At 40.5% G+C, this 25,360-nt stretch overlaps 2 protein-coding genes across 9 annotated transcripts in view; one reads left to right on the top strand and one right to left on the bottom strand.

Moving 5' to 3' along the window:
• TPK1 (thiamin pyrophosphokinase 1) overlaps positions 1–11,887 on the top strand; it is a 311,065-nt gene extending 299,178 nt beyond the window's left edge. For 4 of the 5 annotated variants that reach the window (XM_027675796.1, XM_027675793.1, XM_027675792.1 and 1 more), the window contains one exon: positions 11,609–11,887. In XM_027675796.1, the coding sequence (XP_027531597.1) occupies positions 11,609–11,727 (119 nt within the window). In that variant the 3' untranslated portion in view covers positions 11,728–11,887. Of the gene's footprint in view, positions 1–11,419; positions 11,463–11,608 lie in introns of all 5 variants that reach the window. The other variant, XM_027675794.1, reaches the window with a different exon arrangement.
• Positions 11,888–13,141: 1,254 nt separating this feature from the next.
• Positions 13,142–16,346, bottom strand: SEC61G (Sec61 translocon gamma subunit). Of its 4 annotated transcripts, none has more exons than XM_027675798.1 (4): positions 16,278–16,346; positions 15,462–15,561; positions 14,155–14,257; positions 13,142–13,323 (listed from the first exon to the last, which is right to left on the bottom strand). In XM_027675798.1, exons 2-4 carry the CDS (start codon positions 15,553–15,555, stop codon positions 13,314–13,316), a joined length of 207 nt encoding a protein of 68 aa, XP_027531599.1. In that variant the 5' UTR covers positions 15,556–15,561; positions 16,278–16,346; the 3' UTR covers positions 13,142–13,313. The 4 variants fall into 4 exon arrangements, with proteins under 4 accessions (XP_027531599.1, XP_027531602.1, XP_027531601.1 ...); XM_027675801.1 differs by having other exon boundaries at positions 16,295–16,318; XM_027675800.1 differs by lacking the exon at positions 16,278–16,346 and adding an exon at positions 15,648–15,957.
• Between the last annotated feature and the right edge of the window lie 9,014 nt (positions 16,347–25,360).

The following is a 25,360-nucleotide window of genomic DNA, read 5'->3' on the forward strand; positions in this document are numbered from 1 at the left end:
ATAGAACAGTTTGGTTTGGAAAAGACCTTAAAGGACATTTAGTTCCAACCCCCCTGCCATTGACAGGGACACCTTCCACTAGACCAGGTTGCTCAAAGCCCCATCCAACCTGGCCTTGAACATTTCCACAGATGGGGCTTCCACAACTTCTCTGGGAAACCTGTTCCAGTGTCTCACCACTTTGATTTTGAGTTCAAAATATAATTCAGAAAGGTAGCTTTCTTAACTGTTAATAGGAATGTTTCTCCTACAGTAATCCTCAGACACTGATAATTAGTGAGGAATTACAAATGTTTGAAGATGACAGTAATTTCAGGTAAGAGAAGGAACATTCCAGTCTATAACCAGATTTACTTAATGGAAGTTCCCTGTAGTTTAAAAAAAGAAGCTGTTTGAGGAGGCACTTCCTTACTTGGCAATTTCAACCTGAAGTCCTAGAAATTATTTGGTATTGGCAGCAGACAAGCTGTAATGTAGTTGGCTTAGTCTTTTATTTTACATGTGACTACTGGATTTGTAGTTTCTTTTCCTTCCCACTTCTTGCGGTGTTAGGGTAGTTTATTGGTAGCTTAAAAGCCAATGTCAAGTCCTTCATGCAGTAAAACTGAGAGCCTGCTGACATGCATCACTGTGCCATGGCATGACTGTTTGCAATCCATCTTGACCAGTGTGTTTGAAAGTTGAACTACATATAATCAATTGCACTCTTAAAACTTTAATGTCTTTGGCTGCACCATGTAGCACTACATTAATTTAGTGGTGCATTCAGTCTCTGCGTTTGAGGTTCAAGAGCTTACCCCACCTGGCCTGGGCAGTGCCTGGCTCGGCACTGCATCATTAATGCAGAAGCCTTTCATCCCTCCCAGCCCAGGCAGAAAGCATGGCATAGCCCTGCTGAGGCAGAGTTCCCTAGAGAAGAAGAACCAGGAGAAAACATTCCCCCGGAACCACTGAATCCTTTCGAGGCCTTGAAGTGCATGACATGTTTCTGAATGTAAAAGATGAATAGCTAAGCCAGTTTGCAAAGAGGGGAGGTGGGCAGGGCAAAAAATGCTTTTCAGAGGTCAGGAGGAGGAAGCACACCAACATGAAGAGCACTGCTCATATTGGAAATCATTGCTCAAAATCAATCAGATTTTTTTCCAGAGTGCACAACTGGCTAATGGATTCTCAGTAGCTAGTTTTCCACTCGAATAAAGTCTTTGACAGTCGATGAGACTTAGGACTTGTCTTTAATGTTGAATCTCCCTTTTTTTCATTTTGGGGACAAACTTTATGTAGAAGCTGTTTGTATTCAGCAGCATCGATAACAAACCTGAATCTTGCATCCCCCCCCCCCCAAAATTGCAAAAGCAAACAGCCAGGAACTTTAAATGAGCCATGTGCAAGAACTTACTGATTCATATAGAAGGCAGATACCACTCCCGTGTCCTTTCTGAAGCAAAGGGTTCTAATGAGGGGTGAAGTGGCTTATACCAGCTAAAACAGGCTTTGCTGTGTCATAAGTTACATTTTTTTTTTGATTCTTTTGTTTTTAAATCTGACTTTATAGCTTAGAAAGAAGGAAGATTGAAAGACACAGTGAACAACACTTTTTCCCAAAAAATCCTTTATTTTTTGGAGGACATGGAGAGCCATCTAATCCAACTGACTGCCTCTGAACTACAAACAGTGTAGTTTTCAGTCTCCTATTGAATCTCATGTTCTGTCTTAAGGGTTGCAACACATAAACTTTGCTGGATTCCTGTGAGCGAGTTTGGAGGAGCTGCAGCTCCATGAATGTCAACAAATGTTTTAAGTTTATGATGCAAGTTTGAAGATAAATGGAATAGAATTAATAAGTATCAGTAATGGCTTTATAATTGAAATCATATAGACATTAGAGGTACATCGGATGTTAGTAACCATATTAATTATTTGTTAAGAGAAAGACAAAGTAATAAAATTAAAAATCAAAAAGCTTAGTTGTTCACATGCAGATCTAGGGGGACATTTTGTAACAGAAATAATTGCTTTTGCTTCATCCTCAGGGTGATACTATCTGTGTCTAATTGTTTTTCCTCAAGAAAGCAGAGCAATCTAAAATTCTAAGTAATGCACAGCAATTCTAGGGGTGAAAATAACCCCATTTTAGAAACCTCTTAACAGCATCCCACCCCAACGCAGTGAAAGGAAGCAGTGCTGCTAGGAAGGGTAAAGATAAATGGAATTACTTTTCTATTAGAAATACAATAGACTTTATTAGTTAGTTACCTGTGCCTAGAATAGATCAGCTGTCAGGGAGAGCAAGTAGATAAACATGTACCTTGTGAGCTGTCAGGAGCAGATCAGTATGGGTTTTTTAAATAATAATTACCCGCTTCTAGAGAAATGTTTTAGACAAAAGCACAGCTGCTGTATTAATGGTGCCTTTTGTGTGTAAGGATGTTGTTTGTTCTCTTCATTTTTCCATGTAAATGTAATACCATATTTCCATAAAACTCTGTTAGGAAATGGTGCCTTTCTCTGTTAAAGCTAGCATAATAAAATTGTTTGTCAGGGATTTAATTTGATTGAAGTTGATTATTTGTAATAAAGTGCGAGTAGCTAAGAGGGGTTGCAGCTTGCTTTCAAGACTGGCGATGGCCCTCTGCAGGCCATGTTGCAAACAGCTGTCCTGGGATTCAACGTGGCCGGGCACATATCCTTCTTTGCCCTCTGACCAGTGCTCAGAGTTGAAGGCAATTGTTCACTTCCTTGTGGTCAGAGGAACTCTTTGAGCACTAGGTCTGCCATTCTGTCTCATCAGGCAGCTTGACTGACATGAGGCCTTGAAGCAAGAAACTCAGCAATTGGTGGTCATGAGAATCTGTGGCTCCTGGGGGGCCATCCAGGAGTCTGAACGGAGCAGCCATCAACTAGGTCAGTTCTGGTGCAGGGCTGGACTTGGAGGGGAAAGGTTTAAATATGCAATATGTTGAACCCCTCTGTGATGGCTCAACCATGGCTGGGTGCCAAGTACTCACTAAAACTGCTCTATCACTCCTCTCCACAACTGGACAGGGGAGAGAAAATATAGTGAAAGGTTCATGAGTTGAGACAAGGACAGGGAGAGATCACTCACCGATTGCCATCATCGGCAAAACTGAACTTGGGGATATTTATTGAATTTATATCAGAGCAGGATAATGAGAAGTAAAATAAACCTTAAAAACATCTTCCCCCCACCCCTCCCTCCTTCCCGGGGCTCTACCTCCCACCCCTCAGTGGCACAGGGAGACAGGGAATGGGGGTTATGGTTATTTCAGCACACGTTGTTCCTCACACTGCTCAGGGATAAGAGTCCTTCCCCTGCTCCAGCGTAGGGTCCCTCCCACAGGAGATAGTTCTTCATAAACTTCTCTAACATGAGTCTGTCTGACGGGCAACAGCTCTCCATGAACTGCTCTAGTGTGGGTCCCTTTCCATGGGGTGCAGTCCTTCAGGCACAGCCTTCTCCAGCGTGGGTCCTCCACAGGGTCACCAGTCCTACCAGGAGACCTGCTCCAGTGTAGGTTCCTCTCTCCCCAGGTCCACAGGTCCCTGCTGAGAGCCCATTCCAGCACAGGCTTCCCATGGGTTCACAACCTTCTTTCAGGCATCCACTGCTCCAGCATGGGTCTCCTTCATGCAGGTGGACCTCTGCACTCCTGTTGACCTCCATGGACTGCAGGGGCGCAGCTGCCTCACTATGGTCTGTTCCACAGGCTTTAGGGGCTGTTAGGCAGCTCTGGCACCTGGAGCACCTCCTCCCCCTCCTTCTGTATTGACCTTGGTGTCTGCAGAATTGTTCCTCTCACATATTCTCAGTCCTCTCTGGCCACAGTTACATCCGCACAATAACTTTTTTTCCCTTCTTGAATACGTTATTACTTAGGCATTACTACCATTCCTGATTGGCTCAGCCTTGGCCAGCGGCAGGTCTGTCTCGGACCTGGCTGGCGTTGGCTCTACTGAACATGGAGGAAGCTTCCAGCTTCTCACAGAAGCCACCCCTGTAGCCCCCCTGCTACCAAACCCAATACACCCTCCTAGAGTTCAGAAGATCTACTTCGATCTTTGCTGTTGTAACTTTGCACGTTGTGTGCCGCCACATTTGCTCTGCCACAAATACTGGTTCCAGCCCATCGCTGTGTGGCTGCTCTGCTTCCTGCCCCTACAAAACATGGCAGAAACTGGAGGTAAGGGCTGAGCCTTTATAGAGCTTTGTCAAATCATATTTAATTTTATTTTGGCACCGAAGCCCAGTGACAAAGCAACGTGTGCAGCAGAACAGGACTCTATATATGGTCCTGAGTTAGTGCCCGCAGCACTGGAGAAGATAGCCTGCTTAAATTTGATTTTCAGGGCAGGTTAGGGACTGGCTTTAGATCAACTCCCTTAGGAAAATCATATATCCATCGCAGAGAAAGAAAGCAGAGAAGTGCTAAATTTCTTGGGAGAGCTGATGTTGGGGACTCTTCCTACACACTGGTAGGCGGTATAAGAGGTTGGCCAAGACTGTTGTGCAATATTTATGGCATTGCTGCAGTTCTCCTCCATAGAGCAGATGAGCGAAATCCCCATTTAACCCAAGCTGTGTAGGTATTTACTGAGCAGATATCCACATATCAATATTGCAGCTACAGGCCCAGTTTGATTGTTACTGGAATAATCATTGTATCTGCACATTTTTGCAAATGATGGGAACAATGGTATGCATACAGAAGCTGAAAGACTTGTATTATGAATGTGTTTTAAAATCCTCTTTTACTGCCTCTTCTTGTGAATATATTAATCTAAATGTGACAGGATTTATCAGGATTCCAAAGAATACAAGAGAAAAATAATTAACATTGTGTTCTAGTTAACTAATATCGTACTTTAAAACCCACTGAAGGATAGACAGGGGTTTTTTTCATCATTATATATAGTGCTGGAAAATTACTGTAGCTAGAGGCAAGTTGTTGACCATGGTCAGTCCTAGAGCTGGTTGTGCTGAAAAGTTTTCTGGTGCCAAGTTATTCGAAGCCTGAGTACATGAACAAGTTATTCGAAGCCTGAGTACAGTCACCTAGCCCTGAGATTTGGGTCAGGAAAAGATTCCTTCTCCTTCCTCTTCCCCTGTCTCTCTTCCCTGTCTCCAACAACCCAATCATGAGGAACGTAGGGAGAATTTCACTCCTTTCTGCAGCACTGTGTGTGGTCAATTGCTAGGATCATTTGGATACCTTTCTCTTAACAAATTCAGTAGATTTCACTGCTAGCATCATATCAACTTGGCAGCATGGCAGCTTTCAAAATAGCAAGTATTTTTAGGTTCTTTGCTGTCATGTCAAACCAGAGCTTCAGACCAAAGTGCTGTGACAGAACACCATTGTTTTTAGCTAATCTCAGGTTTCAGTATTGCACGTGATTGCCATCCTCAGCTTTGTGTGACTAAGTAATGTCTCTAAAGCCTAACAGCATAATAGGATGATGTGTGTAACGAGGTGTCTTATGGACAAGTTAGAAGTAAGACAATTCATTAGCTGATGCATCTCAGTATTACTCTTGCCCTTTTTCTCATGAGAATAGTGTCTTTATCTCACGACACAAAGTAGAGACAGACCAAAATAGCAACAAGTTATTTTGTCTACCTTATATGCAAAATCTCTACAGCAGTGACTGTCAAATTGAAGCTACATTTTATTTCTGCAGCTGTTTCTTCAGTGCTCTAACATTATTATTAATAGTACCTGTCACCTGTACAGCCCCTCAGAGTTGTAAGTAGTTTGATAAAGATTATACAAACTTACAAACATTATACAAATGGAAAGCATTAAAAATAAGTAAACATCTTACTTCTTACTGGCTAAACTCAACTCTTATAATTACTTCATAGCCTGGCTTTCCCTTTAGCTTAGTGAAACAGTCTTCCAGACAGCTATTTCCCTGACTTACTCTTTTTCCTAAATCACTTCTAGTGTAGTATTGGTACAGCTTTATCATATCTCGACTGGAAAGACACTACTGAAAACAGTATATACTGTTTCCTTGTCTTACTTTCCAGGTCACTTTAATTAAGTTAAGAGGCCAAAGTGATCCTGAACAAACACTGAAGCACATCTTGTTAGTAACGTGCTAAAACCCTGCTAATAGCTGTAGAAACTCCCTGCAGTTAATGATTTTCGTTGATCTTGGTGAAGCAGTAGAAGCAGCAGAGACCTAAATGTAGAAAGAACTCTGATTCTTAGCATCATTTTTATCATCTTATCATTTTAAATTGCCACCAAGCAGGTGATGTGACAGGAAGAGTTAGAGCTGTTGTTACAGTACCACCGTGATTACAAAGTTGGAAAAAAATGCGTGCTGGAAATAAATTTGAAAACTTCTGACATCCATTTGCATTTCTGAAAGCTCACCCAATATGGGTGGTTTCTATCTAGGGTAGAATACACAGTCCTGTTAACATATTTTTCCTCTTTTTAAACGAAATTTTGAAGCCTTGACAGCCAGTGCTTTTGTTGTCACCTCCTGAATTCCCACCGATGTGAGGCCAGGCAGCCTGTGCTGTGGAGCCCCTGCCAAGAGTCTTTGCCAGCATCTGAACTGGTCGAATAGCCACCTGGCCCTGCCTGCTGGACCCCCTTCACCCCATATCCTCTCAATGCTTTCATAAGCCTGCTTGTATGAATACATTGAGATTGCAAAACCCTTGTTTTGTGCTACAAAGCCAGGTACCAAAAGCTACAATAGTTATAAAAATTACCCAATGCAATTTTCTGCTTATTCAAAACTCCCCTTGGCCTTGAGGGGATCAGTGCAGTAACAGGCTAGCCTGTTTCCTCCCAGCAGACTCAGCAAGCCTTTATGGTACTTCTGTTGCATCAATATTGAAAATAGTCCATGTTTTATTGTAAATTACTGTTATTTGCAACTTCCAGTTTTGCAGTTCCCACTGCAGAGAGATCAAGGACCCAATTTTTCCTTTGTATCCATCAGCGTAAATCAAGATTAACTCCAGTAAAGTCAGTCTAAACCACAAGTGTAAAACTAGGAGGAATGAAAGGAAAATCAGTCCACAAACTACTTGGGTTCTTTTATTTTTAAATAGCAAAATTAATGCTGCTGTTCTGCAGACACAGGGTGACCTGCAAAGTACTATCTCATGCATTACTAATGTATCTCCATTTAAATGCAGATTTTTGCTCCTAACACAGAACTTCAGGGAAATCCTCTCCAGATAAACTGTAACAGGATACCAAATGGTGATTCAATATTTCACTTTAGCTTGTGTTTCAGCTTATTGATCTTTATTTTCTATCATTTTGATGAAGCATTTGCCTAGGGGGAAGAGGATTACATTCACTATAATATGGCTTTTAATTAATAATTAATTATTTTAATATTCCAAACATCCATGCCAGAATTGGCAATCTGCTTGTATTCCTTTCCTTATTTCTATTTTCGGTGGTGGAAACCAGCAAGGTGTGACTTTACATATTTCAGGAAGTATTGAAACACCTAGTTGAGAAAAGGAAGCATAGTATAAGTATCACAGTATTATGCTTATCATGATATTGTTTTGTTCTAAGTCATTTGTGGTAACGATAAGAACCTGACATGATTTGCTTTTGCTATATATGACAAGTTTATGATGAAGTTTTTCTCTGAATATGCCTCCCTCAAGCCCTGTGTGTGTATGAATATATATATATCTATCTCCTAAATAGTACAATGAAGTTATAGAAATAATGTTTATAAATCTACTAGATCATGAATAGAATTATTAAGAGATTACCTGATAGTGTGAGTTAGTGTTTCTGCAGCACCCAATATGATGTCTCCCAATCTATTTATTAGTCCACACTATTTCTCAGTTTCCAGGCTGAAAGCTGTCAGCACAAGGATTGCAAGCAAGGCTTAGGTCTCATTTATGGTACCATCAACTCAAAAATAACTCCCAACTGTGGTAGAGGTATAAATATGATAAGATTTCGAAAAAAAAATTCAGGTTTGGGTTTTTTGTTTGATTATTTATATATCTGGACTACTTATAGGTGCATTTTGTTAACATTTCCAAATGTTGTTCTTGCAACCTTAAGTCATCAATTCTTAAATTAACATTAATTCTTAGATTGACATTGTCCACATGGCATCCTTAGATTTGCATATTTTAAAAAAATCAAAATATGAACATTAAAATCGTGGAAATTGGCAGTCTCAGGGTTAGTTTTCCTCTTTAGTCATATAACCTGGTCAGCAAAAGAATAGTGATCTTTGTGATTATGCTCCTTTGGGAAGCTTACCTACATGCCCTCAAATTTCTTCTCTAAATTATTTCCAACATTCTCAAACACTAGCAGATTCAAACACCTGAAAAACAAAACAAAAACTGCTAGAAAAACATTCCTCCACTACCTCATCAAAATAAAAGTCCTCTCTATGCCCATGTTTCGATCTGAATTAATGGTATGTTGCAATCTATCAGAAAGTCATTACTGATAGGGCACACCACAAAAAGCTGTCTCTGATTGTGTTGGGTTGTTGGGTTTTTTTGCTGTAGTTGTTTGTTTGGAGTTTTTTTCCCCAAAAATAAAGGCAGGAACAGCATTTGCTTTTAATATTGAAGTCTATGCTGGACTGGTGGAGAGTAATGTGAAACACTATATAGCTACAATGGAGGAGCTGGGTATTTTTCTCATCAACAGTCTATTATCAATAAACACAGTCTGAATGGAACCAAAGCACTAAGCAAAACTTCTAACAGTGCTGGAAGCAGGTGTGGGGGGGTTGTTTTTAATAAATCACTTATGGGTTTATCCAAATGAGTTCTTAAAAGTTCTCATGAAAAACAAGAGACTAGTATTTGTCTAAAAGAAAATTTTCAGTGATCCAAAATAAGATTTCTTTTAATTAGAAAATTCTAGAGTTCCCAAGTTTTTGAGATTTAGATAATTTTTTAAATCAAAATGTGAAATCCTTTATTAAAATTGGGTTTGCTACCCAGCAAAACTATAAATGCTAAATATTAGAAAACAAAAAAGTGTTTTTCTTTGGAATGCATTTCATGAGAAATAATCTCAAGAGCAAGAATGGGTGTTGTAATAGGGCTTTTTCCCAAGGCATAAGCTCTTGCTAGGACTTAACAAATATAACTGAAATTCATTTAAAAAAAGGAATGGATCAGGTATGAACTGATAAAACTTCCCACTTCTTTGACCTTGTAAACTTCACACACAGCAGGACGTTTGCCTAGCAGCAGTATGTATGTACATCCTCTTTATTTCCTTTACTGGCTCAAACCTAGTTCTTCACATTAATTACTGTTCATTTACTGAATGGAAAGCATGCATTTTTAATTATGTTAGTGGAAATGTTAGCTGGTTGTGGTCCATCTGACCCACGTGAATCACCAGTACTGTTTTATAGTTTTTGCATTTTTTCACTCCAGCATTTCAAACTGTGATCCTTGTGAGAAGAAAACCTGATAAAGATAAAAGGCTCCATCTAGCGGGCAAGAATTTTCTATTTAAAGAAAAAAAATGCTCTCATTTTCACTTAATTTTATGCATGAAGAAATACAGCTTTAGATTGTGTTTCATTAAGCTGCCATGTTGTTGTTAATTCTTGCCTTCTACAGAGCCATTATTTCATATGCAAAGCTGTGAAACATTAAGTATTATTCTGACTCTTGAGCAAGAAGCAATAAATGATACTAAATGAGTGGGTTTATACAGCAGTTGATCCACAAAGTTCTTCCTCCCCACTCCCTTCAAGCTTCAACATATAGTAACCAAAAATGGGTAATTTGTGTGTCAATAATTATTTTAAATTATTTATGGTTCTTTCCTACTTAAAACTGACTGGCAGCATTCATAACTTAACACTATTTTGGGAGTATTTTTACACAGGGAACTCTACCCATGTGTTACCTCATCATTAAATGACTTTTTTTCCCATGAACGGTAAAATCTAGGTTCTCTGGCAATGCAGTTCTAGCACATCAACTTCTGGCAAGACCCCAGTGGCCTCTGCTGTGTGTCTTCCAAAGGCAAACACCAGAACTCATTGATCTTGGCATTTGTCTAGAAGCTTCCCCGGTGCTATTGTGTGTCCAAAAGCACACTGATAGAATCTAGCACCTTTATTTTAGGTACGCAATTGATCAAATACAGTGGTACTTTTCTTTTGCTCTCTTTGCTGAATTTCTGCACTGCATTGCAGTTATGCTCCCAGCTCCTGAGAAATTCAAATGGCAAGACTCTTCCATTTGCAGTAGTACTGAAACTTGGGTGTTACTCTTGTTCCAACAAACAGAGCTAGCAGCTGAAACCTTCTCTTCAGTTCATTTCATTTCAAGCTAATAACAAGCGTAGGAGTAGGAATAAGTAGCAGCAAGCACATATTTGGCAGAAGAAATACTGAACCACATGTCCTGGCTTTTGTCAGACTGTCCCTTATTTTAAAGCCATACAGCCTGACAAGATCCGTTCCTCCTGTGCAGCTTCCAACAACAGATAGACGTGTAACATGCATTGTAATCATGCACTACACCCAAGTGTACTACAGCCTGTGTTGATATCCAACATGGGAAAATGTGTCTCCTGCACAAATCACAAAATAAGAGTTTACTAAATTGCTCTGCACACCTTTCGATCACTGGGAGATCTCAATTTGCAGTGGGTCACTCAATAGCAAACCCAGAGGATTTTTCCTTCAGTATTAATGCACAATTTGGCAATTCTGTTAGGCCGCACAGACTTGCTGATCTTCCAGAATAATTCTCCTCTGCTGCAGCTCTCCTTGTATCCTCCATGGAAATCTACCTCTGTGCTGCCAGTGAGTAAGAGCTGTCATTTGGCTTGTTTTACAGGCTAAAGCAAAGGAGACTAAGAGTTCTTACTATGAACTTTTCTATAAGCAAGGACTAACAGAACTGACTAGGTATAGAGTACCGTTGCGGAAGTTGATATGTTTGCAAAATGCAAGCAATGCTGTCTCAAAAAGGGAAGAAATTAAAGACAAAAACTGCACGTTTTGGTATTGTTAAGAGTAATGCCATGTGGCTTCTAATGTACACAGACACCTACCTCACTAGGCATGCAATAGAAGAAAACATGCAAGTCACTTGATTCAAAGTTCTTAAATAATACCCCTTTTAACTGCTAGCCTTTGCTCTAGAACTGTTCATGTTTTAAAAGATTATTGGTTTGTTGCTGAGCTAAAGCAAATCCCAAATTTGGAAGTACAATAAGATCCTCTGCCTTGTCTTACTTTAAATACCTCTTCTAGCACTGGTACTTGAGCTGATGCTAATGAAGTACAAATTTCCAAATGTGAAACTCTGGGGAATATCTGACATACTGCTTTTGTAATAATCTGCTACAAAATCAAAATGTTAATTTGGGGATTAAGTATAAATTTATTCCCACTACAGGTCATCAAAAATCTTCACAGAAGCCTTCTAATTAACATTTAACATAGGTATTTTAATTATGTTTATCTGGGTTAGATTTATTCAGCAATTTTTTCGTTCTTTGTGGGAGCAGCCATCTTTTGAAACAAATGCACTGATATGCATTTACTGTTGAAGAGTAACACTAAGTCTCTTATTTCTTTTTCACAGCTAACCAGGTGCTGAAGTTTGGAACACTCGTCAGTACTTCCAACACCTATGATGGCTCTGGGACTGTGACTATCGAGACAGACAAACCTTTGCTGTGGACAATGGCTATCAAAAGATAAGATCAGCTACAGCTGCCTTTTCTGATCCAACACAACTCCAATTACTGCAAAATTTCACTGAATTAAGACAGTAAAGCTGTTCCAAAAAATATAAGCAGGTATTGATTTTATGTATCAAATGGAAAACAAGTCTGAAATAAAAGTTACTTGAGATCCAATCGAAATTACTTGCAATAATAGAGTACTTCATTCTGGTACCTCACACTACCTAAGCAGAAGACACATGAGCAGCCACCCAGTACAGTCACAAACAAAAATGAATGTAAAGAAACTACTACTGCTTATCTGGTTAGTCCAGACTACTTTTGCAAAGTATTTTATTGCAATACCGAACTATTTTTCCCCTTTTTGCCAAAAGAAAATACAGTACCCAGTTGCACATAGTGTCACTGTATTACAAGGTGATAGCACTGGGATTAGTTAATCTCATTTTTCTGTCCTGGTTTGTAACATATGTAGCTGCTGGTGAAGATTTCTCAAGAAGAATAATAGTTGAACTTTTCTACTTAGGAAACAAGTTTGTGTACTGAAAAAGCTTCAGTTTTCCTGTAATATCAGTATCAGATTTCCAAGCATTAGGTGCTTCTAAAATCTGTAATAGAAGTACCACTGTAGCTTCTGCAAAGACTAAATGCTTACAATAAGCTTTCCGGAGTGAAATAAATTTCTTAATCTCAATCTGAGGAGGAATAGCATTGCACCTTCTAGTTTTTGCTGCCTTAGTTCTTAAAATCAAAATGTTCACTCATTTAATAATAAAAACTTCCAGGTCAACATGCAGAGCCCTTTATAATTCTGTGTGCAGAAGAGTATCCAAAATGGTTGTATATCCTATCCAACAGTGTGAGGAAGTTGCAGATTTGCAGAAGGACTGCATAGCATCTCTGAGAACTAAATTATCCTCAAATGGTACATCTCAGTAACCAACTAAGTTTGGCTTTTTTAATTATGCCATCGGAATAAGGACTGGCCATGCAAGTTCTTCATTTGGTGGAGGATTTTTCCAGTCAAGTACATAATATAACCTAGCAGGACTTCCAAATGCAGAAAGGAATTAGTGATAATGATGGTGATTCTAGAAATTAGTGACAAGAATTTCAGTTGATAAGACTTTTAAATTACCACCTGAAAGGATACAGGAATGCTGTTTTCTTGCTGTCTGCTTTTGCTGGAACAATGCTGTTCCTATGCTTAATTTACCACTTAGTAAACAGCTCCTGAAGAGAGGTCATACAGTTGTCATCCTTGGAGGCTTCCAATATCTCACTGAACAAAGCTTAAAGCAATCTTGTCAGAACGCAACACTGACCCAGCGAGGAGCAGGACATTGGACTAGAGACCTCCCAAGCTTCCTTCCTACCTGAATGATTCTACTACGGTTAAAAGATGTAACAAAACAAACAAAAGGCACTACTACTAAAAAAGAATAATATAGACAGGTATGATCACATACACTTTAAAAGACAAATAAGGTGACAACAGTGTTTGAAAACCCAAACTGAGCTTGTTTAATATCAAGCAAATTAAAGCTGTGAAATCTTTGCAGCAGGTGTCACAACTGTCTTCTTCTTCTTCATGATGAATATTCAGCCACCTCTGTCGAGAGAACAAAGTAATCAGTTTCAGCTAATCAAGTGATCCCACCTGAAGTCTAATTTATCCTCCCACCACTGCATTGCTAGGACAACCTTTACTACCATTGCAGGTTATCTCCTATTTTCAAACACTTCTCCTTGCCTGCAGGACCACTCTTACAGGTATAAGCAAGCCACACATCATGGTCGAAGAATAGTACTTAACCTCTTCCAGTGCTAGAAAGGGCATTACATCAGCTCTGAATAATAAGAGGAGTTTTAACTGGTAGTGTTAATGGGTCAGTACCATGGTGCCAGTCAACTTAAGGGTCAAGATTTTTCTGCTGCAACATTCATTCCAAAAGGGATTTTACAGAATACAGTTACACATAAAACAAAGTTTCAAACACATCTAGCAGTGAGTAAATGAAACAAGACCAATTTTGTTCTGTGCTCTGTCATCCTGCAGGACACCCACTCAGTTTTCTCTACCTTACCATCTGTTTACTTTGGATACCCAGATTATAAACTGGAAATTGTGAGACTATAAGATCCAAATAAAGTAAATGTTCTACAGTCAAACACACACTGAGGAACTGGAAATGAAAATATCTGAAGTTCACTTTTGAAGCAGAATACTCAGAAAAAAAAATGAAGATCTACAGATCTAATATTTTGCAGCATGCTAAATTAACAACCTACTTGCTGATTAAGTTCTTTGAATCAAGTAACTCCTGTTACATATGACACTAACATGTGAAATGCAGACACTAAAGCAACATGGATCCTGACATCCTCTGTTTAAAAATGAACAGGTAAAAATTTAGTGAATTTGAAGGTCATATTTACTTACACAATTATATTGTTGATTGGGATATGGATCAATTTGACAAAGAAACCAATAAATCCCATTATTGCAAAGCCTATTGCTGTTGCCATGGCAATCTTCTGGAACTCTGCAAAAACAAAACCAAAAAAAATTTGTCTAAGAAGCCCCATGTACTGGCATATAGATGTGCATTGCAGTGACCACAGGAGAGGTATTTCTTTAGAGAATAATGGTAACACAGGAAATTGTTCTGGAAATAGTCACTGCAGTGATCCTGAGAAACAAATCCACTTTTTCAGAAGACAGATGATAATTTTAAGAGAGAAGGTGCTGCTTTCCACAAAGAATGGCCAATCACAATTTTTTTAAGTAGCAAAATCAGAAATATCCACAATCCATGGCAATTCATGAAACATTTTTTCCATTATCTTTCCTTTACAACCCTACAAGCCCTGAAAATAATCCCCAATACAGTATCAAAAATATAAAAGCTCCATTTATGTCTGTCACAGAAGGACAGCACGTTAAGTCCCCACAAAAATTGAGTACTTGCAATATTTTCAATTATTTTAAGACAGCAACCATGAAGTGGACTAAGAAGGTCAACAAACCTGCCAGTCTGATCATGAATGAAGTTCCCTACTGATCTCAAAAGATGCCAGTAAACTTAGAGTCATAGAATTGTTCATTCTTAGCACATGAATAAAGCACTGTAAATATTAACATTAAGGATGATCAGTTGCATTCTGGTTACACTTATAGCTTCTCTCTAATGCCTTTGAGAAAGTCCAAAACCTCCTCTTCTATACTCCCAACAACAGAATTATTCCCGTCCCAATTAGGCAGTGTCTGACAACTGTGGAGCACTGAATGGGCACTACAAAAAGCAATTCTGGCTCCATTCAAGTCTCCTAAAATAAAGTCTTTTCCACTAGAATTTCCTCCAAGCTGACTGCAATCAGTCACATCTGACTGCTTCATTTGTCACTTCAAAGTGCGCACAAGTTCTTTTCAGATCAGTTTACTTAATACATGAAAAGCATTGCTTGCCTGTCTCAAAATGGCTAATTTCAGCTACTTAGCCTGTTTCATAATGTGAGTTTTACTTCCACTCACACATCTATGTATGTACCAGAAAAGAACACATCCAAGTTTATTACATCCAGAACCATAAATCCTTTAACATTTAGACAACTGCTCAAGTTTAAATCTCATACTGGCAGATGAGAAACATTCACAGCAAATTAATCAACAGAAGTGACATATGGAAAGACACGTGGTAAGATATAAGATGAAATAAATATTGGGTTCTGGTTTATTGTGTGCTTTACCTTTCCTGTCAGGCTTGGTGCATCTTTTAACAAGTCGTATGGAGTCTTTCACAAACTGACGGCTGGGTTCCACAAATTGCATTACCTGATCCATGATTACCTGCAAAGGTGAATGCATTTAGCATTGATGGTTGCACATATATATACTGCAAAACAGAATTTTTTAATTACAGAAATAGCAGTTACCTACAAAATTTGTAAAGACTTAAGATAACTTAAAATTTCATATTCCAACCTAAGTGGATACCTCCACTTTGCAGAAAATGAAGAGACTGTATCAGTAAACAAACATGAGGGCCTACTTCTGACTGAAAAAAAAAATAGGAAAAATGATGCCTTTCGGCACAGAAAACAACAGCTCCATCAGATTTTCCTCTCAGCTTATGTCCTACGCCGCGTTTCAGAAAACACCGCTGAAGGTGTCTGAACAGGCAGAAGTCGCCGGTTTCAAGAAGCGCCCCCAGCCCAAAGCTGCACCGGGGGAACGCTGTGGCCGCGTCTCATTCTCACAGCAAACAAGTGCCAGCACTGCCACCCGCGCAGGACCCCCGCCTGGGGGGATCCGCTGGCATGAACTCGCACGGACCCCCGATATCTCATAAGATGCCGGACCCTCCCGCCTCTCCCAGCGCATCCCCTCCCCCCACGCTGCGGCCGAGGCCGGCCCTGCCCGCCGCAGCTCCCCCGCCACCTCCGGCCTCGGCCTCGGTCCCGGCGCCCTCCTGGGGCTCAGTGGCCCTGCTGCCCGACTCCTCGTGCCCGCCTCCCCGGGCGGGAGGACGCCCGGAATCCCCCCTAAATGCCCCTCGCCCTCACCGCCCGCGCCGCCGGCCCAGGGACACGTCGCACACAGCAGCGGAGGCGGGGCTGTGACGTCACCGCGCCGCGCGCGGAGCTGCGCGCCTTTCCGGCGGCGGGGGTGGGTTTTGAGGGGAAAAGGGAGGATTGTGAGGGTGGGGGGTTGGTCGTGTTTTGTTTTGGTTTGGTTTGGTTTTTTTCTTCCGGTTTCCGGGACTCCTCTGAGGGTCTCTGACGATACATTTGCTTTCCATGCGGTTGTAGCCTTGGGATCCAAGAACCTCGTAGCCGGAAATAAAGGGAAGAAAGTACCAATGTTGTTCTCCCAGGCAACAAGCGACAGGAGAGAGGACGTAGTCTTAAGCTGCACCAGGGAACGTTTAGGTTGGGCATTGGGGGGGATTTCTTCATAGAAAGAGTGGTTAGACATTGGAATGGGCTGCAAGTCACCGTCCCTGGAGGTGTTTTAGGAAAGGCTGGACGTGGCACTCAGAGCCATGGTCTAGTTGACATGGATATATTCCGTCATAGGTTGGACTCGATGATCTCAGAGGCATTTTCCAACCTAACTGATTCTGTGGATATGCCTGAAACAAATGCTGTGCAATGCAGGGATGGCAAAAAACGAAAACCAAACAACGACCAAAAAAACCAACCAACCAAACAAACAAAAAAAAGAACAGAAAAACCCCAGAACAACCAAACCCAACAAACAAACAAAAACCCATTAAAAACTTGTTCAGGCTGTGACTACCCAGGAGTCAGAAGTCTATTGGTTTGTAGGAGTGCTGAAGCCACTGCAAACTACAGGAGTTCATCACCTTTGAAAACAAAGTCCTGGGCTTTGCTTTTTTTTTTTTTTCTGTGTAGAGAAGTGTGCAGCTCTTAAACATAGGAAAGCTTTGTATGTTTCAGTGCCACAACGCAGTGTGGAACACTTCCTTGCATGAGGGGGAAAAGAGGCTGTCACTGCCTAAAGTGAGCCCTTCCTTGCTGTTTTTGAAAGGAAAACTTCATCTTGTAACAGGTAAAGGAAGAAGAAAAATAACATGTTTGGTTTTTTTTAAGCCTTACTTTGCTTTTGATGTTATTGATTTTGGTTTAGAACTCTGTTCCTAGTTGGCTGCCACCTTTGAGTTTTTATTGAGTATCCAAAGCTTATTAATTATTCTGTCAGACTGTGGGGCATTTGCGGCTAGATAAGGGTCTCAGCTTTACTGGTCTTAACTCCCTATTGCATATAAGCACACACAAAATATTTTCTGGGCTTAACTTTTTGCTGACAGCTTTCATTACAGATAAAGTACCATCACATCACAGCAGGGAATTGTTGGTTGTTCCATGGATTTTTTGACAGCCACCTTCTTTTTCTCTGTCCACGGGGCAGGTCCCTCAGTATTACTGATCTCCTTCAGAGATGAACTCTCTACTTGGCTTTGGAGGGTTATTGGCTTGAGCTCCTCTACAAGTTTTCTCTAAAAGTTTGCCTTTGGATTGGATTTTGCTTTGAATGAGATTTCATGCAGCACTATTCCTCAGATGGGACCATAATTTTGGTGGCCAAATTCTGCTGGAACTTTTCCATTGGCACCCCAGCACTGAAATATTACAGTCAGTTAGGCTTCCCACAGCAAATATTTGTATAATTTGTCTCTTGCTCTTGAGGCCAGTTTGCAGTCTGCAAGGATGGGCAGTCAACCCTCAGGGAGAGGAAGATCCCTAAGGAAAGCAGCTGAGAGCCTGGTAGCCATAGTGCACAATGTGCAGTGGGGCAGAGTAGGTTGCTGATCCTCTGCATGAGAATCAGTACGTGGAGGAAGATTTTGGTGGGTTTTGTCTTGTTTGTTTTTTCCCTTCAGTGTCATAGATAAATACCTGAGGCTTTTATCTCTACCATCAGACTAAACTCACAATTCCAGCCGTGCTGCATGATGAGCCTTACTGTGAACCATCCCCAGAGTGGAATGGTTGCCACGGCACTAGATTTCTGCTGATTGGAAAAAAAATTTAACCTGAAACAAGAAGACATGCGTGTGAAACAATTCATGACACAGACTTCTGGTTGGATTAGATTTTGATTTTTAAAAGCATTTGCTGAAATAAAGCTTCCCCCCTCCCCTTCAAATTTCTGTTTGAAGTTGTTTTTCCTGGGGAGAAATGTTCTCAAGAATCGTAGTGCATCTTGATTGGCTTTGTCATGAATTTGTACCATGGGTTCGCTGTGGTGGGGTAGAGAAGGTATCAATTGTCCTGCCTCAGCTGTCTTTCACTCTAGCACAATGACCTCTCTTCCTGCCAAGCTGCGAGTTTGGACTTCAGCAGTTTAGGGAAGACGCAGAGTCCTGTTTTGTGCACAGATAACCTTTGCTGGTCTTCCTTGACCTAGTTTCCAACTTTAATCGTCTTTTTAGTGTCTTTGAACTAACACATGGTTACTTAGACTTGGTCTTCAGGGCAACTATGTTACTCTTCTGTATATATTTACGAAGAGACGTGCATTTATAGAAGATATGAAAAGGTTTACATCTCCCAGACGTGTGTATTTGCCTTTCATTGAAAGCTAGACTGTTACTGGGGTGTTTTATTTCTACTTCTTTATGGTTCTTGCAAGGTTGAGGAAGAAAGTGATGTGCTTGCACATGTAAATTTTCATGGCAGTTTTGCAAGTCTGCATTTACGGCAATATCTAAGCAGTACATAACCATTCCCTCAACAGAGAAAAAAGACATTCTAATCCTGTATAATAATGGGCTAATGCTGATTTGCTTCTGAATATTGCATACACTGGAGCCACACCAGGGGGCTTTTCATCCTATGTGTGCTCCAAGGATGAAAGAGTTGTTTTTATGATAGTTTTATTTTGCATATTTTTTATGATAGTTTTATTTTGCGATTTACACATTTTGCTTTGTAGTTTGTTTGTCTTTTGGAGGACATGAAAGATAAATATCTGCTTTTAACTATGGGAACAGTAGACTGTTATATCACATCCATCCCCCTGTATCTGGACACTTACACATGAACAGTGAGATCAGCCTCATCTTCAGCCTCTCCCATTCCTTGCTGCCTGCCTGCCACAGCGCAGATCCCACTGCAGCCTGCAGGACATGGTGAGGTGGCAGGAGCCAGAGAGCTGACAGCAGCTGCAGCAAGCATAGTTGGGGGATCAGCTGGAGAGGAGGAAATACAGAGTCTTCAGTATGAGAAGAAGCTCAGCCTCTGCATATTAGGCACATGTGCAATCCCCAAGGGGTGTGGGTAGAACAGAGAAGTAGCTTTGTCTGAATGGGTCTCCAAGCTTCCCTGTTTCCCTGTGGGTAGAAACCCCATTTTCCCTACCCTAACTATGCTCCAGCCCCAGCCAAAGAGGAAGAGCAAAGCGTCTGCTCCTGCTCAGGCTGCATGAGGCTGGTACTGCCTGGCCTCAGCAGCTCCTCAATGGCAGAGACAAGGCTCTTCTCTCTGCAAGCCAGAGCAGAGAGACCAGGAAGTCTAGGTTTTTTGTTTTAAGGATTACTCTCTATATCTTAGAAAAAAGTACTTGTAGTGGTCCTGACAGGTTTCCTGTGCCTGCACAAAAAGTCATAAATTTTGGATATGAGATCTTACTGAGCTATCTCCTTTACATCCCAACCCATCCCATGACGGACAGCAGGAACTGAGCTGCTCCCCTGCAGGAAGAGACAGAGGTGAGTGGGTGGGCAGGAGACACAGCCAATTCTGTGCCCAGGATCTCTAAATGCCTGCCTTGTGTTAGGCCATGGGGCATTTGAACTGCAGAAGGCAAGGCAAAAGACCTGCTTCTTCCACAGCAGACTTTTTGGGAGGGAGGGATGGACTGTTTGAGCAAGAGTAGTCTTTGGGGACAGAATCTGACTTGCTTTCACAAATTGGAGAGGGAAATTATTATCCTGAGAGACAGCAAAAGCAAAGAAAAAGACTAAGAAAACTAGGAAGGTGGCCACTTGTGGACTTTCATATGCAAGGAAGATAGGCCACTGCAGAGTGGGCATCTGAGTGTGCTCTGGGTGAGAAAACAGGTAGCTGAGAACAAAGACACAGCAGCAGAGATTTCCAGCCCAAACAAGGGAGCAATGCAGAGAAGGAAGAGAGGGAGGAGAAAGCAAAGTAGTGGTGTGGGAAAGGTGTTAGAGGACCTCCTTGTTGAACAGTGCTGCAAGTAGATGCCTTATCAGATTTTCAAAAGCAGCAGCATAGTAGCCCTATTCACTGGAGTTATGCTAATACTCCACTGCCTGACAATCAGTGTTGTTGGATGACTAAATAACTATAAAATTCTGTCTTTAGAAATTGCTAAGATATATGGGACCTTTTATTTCTTAATTCTACATTCTTATAAGTGTGTTTGATTAATTTATAACTTGAAAAACCTTTGGACTATCTATGTTCTTTTGGCATTTAAAAATTATTTTTAGTTCTTCATTCTCCTGAATGATCCAGAGACTCTGTTTGGACTTGATAAGCGCATCTGCGTGATTTACGATGAGAAGAAAGATTATTTCCTTCTTCAGTAGCTGTACAGATGCAGGGTAAGAACATAATTGAGGAATTAATGTTAGGAAGGAAATGGTAGCTCAGATTTGGGGTTCAGAAGGAAATGATGAAGTGCTTGTGGTCTGTGTCTTTGGGTTAGCCTCATTAATTATAGAAATACCGCTACATCAGGCTTTAATGCCATGGTTGTGAAAGTCGCTAGTCAGAAGCAGTCAACAAACTCTATCCTTTGATTTGTGCTGCTTAATATTCAGTGGAGATGAAATATGGGGATGAGGGAGGAGTGCTGTTAAAATAGATTTTTACCAGTGTTAGATTTATTGTATATAATTTTAAAGATGACCTTTTAAAAAAAGGCTGTGTTCAATTTTATTTGAAGGAGAGCACGTGGGAGATTTGTGTCTGTGTAATGGTAGATGCAAAATGAGAGAAACAAGGGCTCTATACTAAAATGGCATTGCTAAATGATACTTCAGACTAAAAAAGGTCTGAAGATAAGGTTTCTGGATAGCAAAAGCTATACAGGAAAGTTAACAGAGGAATAAGTGGTCCTCCATCAGCTCTTCAGGTCAGAGAGATAAAGAAAAATCAAATACTTACTAGTTTCTCTGATGTAATGCTTGTAATGGTTTGTTTTGTTTTAGCACAACTGATGGCTGTAGTTTCTTTCTTTGAGGTGCACACTTGTTAAGTTCTTGGTTTGTTCTGGGGCAGTTTTTTGTGCCAGTCAATATAATTCTCCCATCATTTCTGGGCATATGCCACAAAAATGATTAGAAAAACAACTTTGGTAAATAATGGGCCAGAAAATGCTTCCCCTGGTAAATAACAGCTGGCGGTACAGGCCTTGTCCCTAACTTTGTAATTTCCACCTGAAGACTTTTGTGTATAATAAACAATTTACTGACTCCTTCATAATAAAAAGTGTTTGTGAAAATGCTAATTACCACTTCACATAAAAAAAAAAAAGGGCAAGTTAAAATTGGAAATATTCTTAACTTCAAGTTGATTTTTTTTCTCCAGAGGACAAAATTTGATTAAAAATGAAGTGATAATTTTCATTTTGTAGCAGAAGAATATTTTATGTCAGCAGAAACGTTTTTCAGGTGCTCTGTGTCTGTGTGTTCAGACATTTAAAAATGGCTTTCAAAAGTATGCAATGAATACATGTATTATGCATGAGACTCAATCATACAGTGAATACAGAAGTAGCAGCGAAAAGCGCAAGCAAAGCATCTGTACGAGCGTATTGAACGGTGCTCCTGTCTGCTTCAAGCAAAGGTGGCAGAGCAACCAACATATTTAGGAACCATGAAAAAGCAGTTCATCACTGCATGGCTATAGTGTCCTTGTCTTTGGAGGGTTTTTTGAATTTAATATTTCACTCTTCTTGCATAAAAATAAACATGTAAGAAGCTAACACTGTAAAACAATAGTAATCCGTGTTATATAACAGTGTTGCTGATAAACATCACCTGAGAGATTTTTCTGGGCTAAGGAAGCTATAAGTAGTCTCTTTACATTTTTACCCATGCCAGGCAGAAGCACTGCATACTCATAACTGTTCAACCCCAACTCATGAGCATCTTTTCTGCAACCATTCCTTTAGCCGTCTCTGTCATCCCTCAACCCTTAGCCTGATTTTTACTGTAAAATAATAGCTTTAATTACCCTTAGTTAGTTTCTGAGAAGTCACATGCTTAGGAAAAAAAACCCTTTTTAGTACAGTCAGTCTGTAGGAGGGAGATAAGGAAGTGTTACTCTGTTTCCCTGTGGCAGTGAAGCCAGGGAACATTCAGGTGTGGTATGATGTCGGTACAGGGGGAAAAAGAATGAAATTTTGTGTAGCATGGTGGTGTAAGAGATCTGAACTGAAGTGTGAGCTGAGGAGCCAGAGAAAATGCAAGGTAAAGCAGAGAAGGACTGGTTACCTTGTCAAAGTACAGGAACTCTTTTTGTTTGTTTTTTTGTTTTCTGCTACTTCTTGCTGCCCTTCTGTGTTAACCCCGTTTGCCAATTAAATTGCAAAGCAAAGCGTCCTTTGTCTCAGGGGACAATAGTGTGGTTTATTTGCATCAAACTATCTCTTCGGGTTATAAATAACTAAATAAATGAATAGGTCAGCTGAAGGAAGTGGTGGATCTTCAGGTGCCTGTTCTACCTTGGGTGCAGGATAAAGATGCCTGGAGGGAAGTATTCCAGCTTTGTCTCTGGTATTTACAAGGGCTAATATGTACATTTGTAGAGGTTCTTGTTATTCCTTTGGGGCTGCAGTGCGTTTAGACTCCTACAAATAGTTTATAGACATGAACCTGACAAACATACTGGCCACGGAATATGATGTAATTAATCGTGAGTTAATCATTAAGCTGTTATGTATGAAATGCTGACAAATCTATGGCTTGTCTGCTGCATAGATTTAAGGTTTTTAAAGGCTGACAAATCTTTATTATTGTCAGTTCAGCATTATTGATACCCTTGGCCTTTAAAATACACAGCTTTAATTACATAAGTTAGGGTCTTTTATTGCATCAGCAACTTTTTAGTGCTAATCTTACTGATGATGTGTAGTTTGTCATGGATTGAGAGGGGTGATGCTAATAAGACTTCTGATTTTTAGAGTACTTGCAAAATATGTTACATGGAAAATATCCAAGATGCCTTTTTCTGGTCTTTTACTCTAGAGCAGTGAATGCCTCACTTCTCAGGGGCTGGAACCTGGCAGGGGGCCAGTGGAGAAGAATTATCAAACAAATAATCCCATGAAGTTGTTCTAAATGGACAAGACTTGAATAGGTCTTGAGAACTTGAGAGGACTTGAGCAATATGTGCTCTCTATAGCAGTTGTAGGGTCCGTGTCCTCTCTTACAAAAGGAGATGAAGAGCCACAGCTAGAGTCAGTTGCAGATTTCACATGACTAGCAATGTATTCTGGAAATAAATGTCAAACACCAGTTTGTTCCAGTCTTACAACTGTTAAGACATAACCACGGACAAACTGTAATATGAGTTAGGCTGGGCTTCCTTTTAGACTGCAACAGTATAAGATTAAAGGTTTTATACATAACTCCCATCTTTTCTGTGAAGTGAGTCCTCTTTATATCATTTTTAAACATTCATAATTCTGCTTTAAGTGTTTTGTTTATATGTACTGTTTTACTATAAGGGTACCTGTGTACAAGCTCTGAGCCAGGTGGCCTTTGTTGGCTGCAATAACAGGGCCAGTCCTTTAGATTTGAAAGTGCACCCACCCGCCAGGCAGCTGAAACAGAGAGGAATGGTGTTGCACCTTTCTTAGTTTCTTGGAACCTTTTTTCTTTCTTCTCTGAGAGCTGCCAGGACTTGAATGTAGCACTGAATGAAGAGGTTCTTCAGTCTTCTCTGCCTCTTAATTACTCCTGCAGGTTTTTTAGCAGGGTGATCTTTACTTGTCCATCCTTGGACTCCTGAGCTTTCTTGGAATTGCTTGAAATCTTAGCACCATCATTAAATATCCCACTCAAGGTCTTGAAACAGTCCATGGAATGGAAGATTTTTTTTATGCTTTTCCTTAGTCCCAAACCTTAGGAGGAAATGCTACGATGCTATCCACAGCTAGTATTGGTTTTAAAATTCAACTTTGTCAGCTCCTGTGCACTTTCAAGTTTTGCTTCTGCAAATGGGTCCTCAGGGTAGAAAGCCATCTGTAGCTCTGTTTCTCTCAGGACTTTTCTCTGAAAATTTGAAGTTTACAAGATGTTACTTTTTAAAGGTCATTTAGCAATGGTGACTTCCTTGATTCTGCTGATAGGTTGCCTGTGCCAAGCTAAAACTGTGGTTCTGGGGAAGTTTTGTAGGTGCAGTCTTTTGTTATCTCCAAGTTTTGGCAGTGGGGTGTGTGTTTCAGAGTAGAAAGTTAACTACTGCTTCTATTCTGTGAAAAGCTTCTCTGGCACCAGCCCACGCATTTGGGGGTGTGTAGAGGGCTGCACACTTGGAAAAAGTTCTCATCGTTGTCTATTCCAGTAAAGCCTGATCCTAGGAAACTGTCTGTTAGTGTGGCCAAACAAATGGACAGAGTGGCCCAAGGTTTGGACATCCAGCCTTTGACCTTACAATGCTTTCTCTGGTGTTCCTTGCTGATTGTTTTTTGCAGGGATTCTTTTCAGAAAAGCCCAAGAAATGAAGATTGTACTGGAATTTAGGCAGTCAGGACAGGTTCTTTTGCTCTGGGTGAGCTATGTTAGAGGATTTAGTTCTTCATACCAAAGGAAACAAAAGATAGGGAGTGGAGATTCATTGCAGACTGCAAGAATCAGACTGTGTGTATTTGGAAATGTACATTTAGGTTAGCATCTCTGGTGGCAGGGATTACGTGTTCACACAGTGTTTCACAAGATATTTCTAAGTTTCAGGTGTTTGGATTGCAAGAACTGATGCTTTTTAACTGATTAAAGCCATTTCCAGATGCTAGAAAGAAAAGTTGGAGTCATTTGGCTCCCCCAAAGCAAGTGTGCATGTTTCTTTTGCCAGCCAGATCAGGGTGGCTGCTATGTGACATGAACCCACACAGGAGGTGTCTGCAGGTCTGGCTCAGTGTCCCAGAA

The sequence above is a fragment of the Neopelma chrysocephalum genome, unplaced genomic scaffold (genome assembly GCF_003984885.1).
Source record: "Neopelma chrysocephalum unplaced genomic scaffold, ASM398488v2 Primary Assembly neopelma1_26, whole genome shotgun sequence".
NCBI classification, from domain to species: domain Eukaryota; kingdom Metazoa; phylum Chordata; class Aves; order Passeriformes; family Pipridae; genus Neopelma; species Neopelma chrysocephalum.

Bases quoted from the DNA above. Each gene is read 5' to 3' on its own strand.
- SEC61G (XM_027675797.1), bottom strand. From the start codon at position 15,579: ATGCATTCACCTTTGCAGGTAATCATGGATCAGGTAATGCAATTTGTG. The intron at 14,258-15,461 runs GTAAAGCACACA...TTGTTTTTGCAG, and splicing joins CACCAAGCCTGACAGGAAAG to AGTTCCAGAAGATTGCCATG.